This window comes from Alosa alosa, chromosome 6, assembly GCF_017589495.1.
Source record: "Alosa alosa isolate M-15738 ecotype Scorff River chromosome 6, AALO_Geno_1.1, whole genome shotgun sequence".
Lineage (NCBI taxonomy): Eukaryota > Metazoa > Chordata > Actinopteri > Clupeiformes > Clupeidae > Alosa > Alosa alosa.
The window spans coordinates 31,654,546-31,657,045 of NC_063194.1; the positions used below are offsets into that span (position 1 = coordinate 31,654,546).

Consider the following 2,500-nt stretch of genomic DNA (forward strand, 5'->3'; position numbering starts at 1 on the left):
GTGTCTGTGTGTGTCTGTGTGTGTGTGTGTGTGTGTGTGTGTGTGTGTGTGTGTGTGTGTGTATGAGCGAGAGCGGGACAAGGAGAAGCCGTGTCAGTGCCACTGCATGTAACTAACGAAAGAAGATCATATCTACATGAAATAGAAACAAAATAGAAATGTATAAGAATTATTACACATTTAAAAGGCTAGAAGTTCAACAAATATAGGCCTACTACCAAGTAGTTAAATAAAAAACATTTCATTCATATCAATTGATGTATCACCTAATGCCATCATAACACAGGCCTGGGCTCCAGGAAAGACCAGTTTCTGTTTAATTGATCTAATATTGTGTTGGTCATACTATAGCTTGACATTGCTTGTCTTTGTGAATAATACAGAAGTTCAAGAGCTTAGATAATAATCTCATAAGAAATCTCAATCGCAATACAAGGGAGGGAAAAAAAAAATCGCAATTAGATTATTTATCAAAATCATTCAGCCCTAGCATGAACGTGAGTGCATGTATGCATCTGTGTGTGTGTGTGTGTGTGTGTGTCTGTGTGTGTGTGTGCATCTGTGTGTGTTTGTGCGCGTGTGCATCTGTGTGTGTGTGTGTGTGTGTGTGTGTGTGTTACCTTTGCAGTGGCGGTGCAGGACATCCAGCGCAGCGATGAGGAACTCGTGAGCGTCCTGCTGCTCGTAGCCCGCTAGGTGGCGTGCGTGAGTCCACACCAGGTGCAGCAGCCGGAAGGGAATGTGAGGAGAACGGTGCCCCGAGTAAAACTACGGAGGGAGAGAGGGAGGGAGGGAGAGAGAGAGGGAGAGAGGGAGGGAGAGGGAAGGAGGGAGGGAGAGGGAGGGAGGGAATGAGGGAGAGGGAAGGAGGGAGGGAGAGGGAATGAGGGAGGGAGAGAGAGGGAGGAAGGGAGGAAGGAGGAAAACACAGTTAATCTAGTGCTTCAGAAACCCTTCTACATGTCATCTTTATTTCATCGCCCACATTCAGACATGCAACATGTGGCCATTCACACATCAGTAGCGTTCGTCATCCTACAGATGTAGATGTAGAAGAGAGAAGAGAGAGGAAGATGGGGGGATGGGGAGAGAGAGGAAGATGGGGGGATGGGGAGAGAGGAAGGAGAGAGAGAGAAGAAAGGAAGAGGGCAGAGAGAGAAGTAGAGAGAGAGCGAAGGAGGAAGGGAGAGAGGGAAGGAGAGTGTGGCTCATTACTCATGGTGAGAGAGAGAGAGAGAGAGAGAGAGAGAGAGAGAGAGAGAGAGAGAGAGAGAGAGAGAGAGAGAGTAAGGCCTAGTCCACACGTACCAAACCGATCTTTTTTTTCCTCCGCCTTCCTGGAACCCATTGTCAAGAATATTTACGTCCAAACGGATCCATCTCAACACAACTCAACACGTTACTTCATACCTCAGGCCTATAGGCGGCACTGTGTCTTTTCAGAAATTCACCAAAACTTGCAAAACGTGCACTTTAAAAACATACAGAATAGGCTACGGCGAAATGGCTAGTGCAAAGGAAACCAGAATTGTTTTGTGTGGACTGATGGTGAACTGTCAACTGTAAAACTAATAAACTTTATTTTTACGGTTTGTGAAGGGTGCAGTCCCATCCTTTTTTATTTGGCTAACACAGGTAGGCCTACTAATCACCTTTTTTTTCTTTGGTTGTAGGATAGTCCGTGATTCACATTAGTTTTGGCTATCACCGCAATTAGGCTACTAAACCAAGGCTTACCCAAGTTCTAGGCTATTCTGTCATCACATTTATAATATTACATAAAACCTTCGCTAGTAACAGTCAATACTTTTGCCTGCATCAAATCGCATTAGTGATTCAGTGTGCTACCATCGGCTTAACGTGAGTTCTAAGCGCCTTTGTATGCTTATATCTGACTTCACTCGACTGTGAATGCATGTATATATGTTGTAAGACATGTAAAATAAATGAATGACACTGGCACTACGCGACAAATTAATGTAGCCTAAACTTACACCGCAGACCCTTTCCTAATAACTTAAGTTCTCTCGTGTCACTGACAGTAGCTAGAATGCATAAAAACACCGGAAAAAAACAGTGTTCAGTCCACCAAGTCATAAGCTATCGGCGGCGCAGCATCATCAGTTGTGATATTTATATTAACATAAGTGCAACTCCAGGGCAGCTGAGGTGTGGCGATGACATCATCGATACGCAAGCAGGATGTGCGGTTTCGCTGTCTAAACGAACTCAAACGGGCTACGGTTTCAGATTTCTCCACTCAGGACCAGGTTTAAGAAAAGTGTGGTTTCGGGCAGTGCGTTTACAGGATTCGTTTGGACGCTCGGCCAAGACGAAGCAAAACCTCTGCGTTTAACCTAAAAAGCGTCTCCGTGTGGACAGGCCCTAAGTCAGCATGTGTGTGTGGGTGGAGTGTGAAAGGCAGCATGGAAAAAAAAACCTACCTCCTGGAACAGCTGTGACATCTCACACACGAGGCAGGAGTTTGATTGCATCTCGC

At 45.3% G+C, this 2,500-nt stretch overlaps 1 protein-coding gene across 4 annotated transcripts in view; it reads right to left on the reverse strand.

Annotated features, from left to right (window-relative positions):
• The window catches only part of LOC125296058 (ubiquitin carboxyl-terminal hydrolase 22), a 37,331-nt gene that overhangs the window by 15,963 nt on the left and 18,868 nt on the right, over window positions 1-2,500 (reverse strand). For all 4 annotated transcript variants that reach the window (XM_048245711.1, XM_048245710.1, XM_048245712.1 and 1 more), the window contains 2 exons: window positions 2,445-2,500; window positions 621-768 (listed from right to left, as the gene is read on the reverse strand). The exon at window positions 2,445-2,500 is cut by the window's right edge and continues 111 nt beyond it. In XM_048245711.1, coding sequence (XP_048101668.1) covers window positions 621-768; window positions 2,445-2,500 — 204 coding nt within the window. The remainder of the gene's footprint in view (window positions 1-620; window positions 769-2,444) is intronic.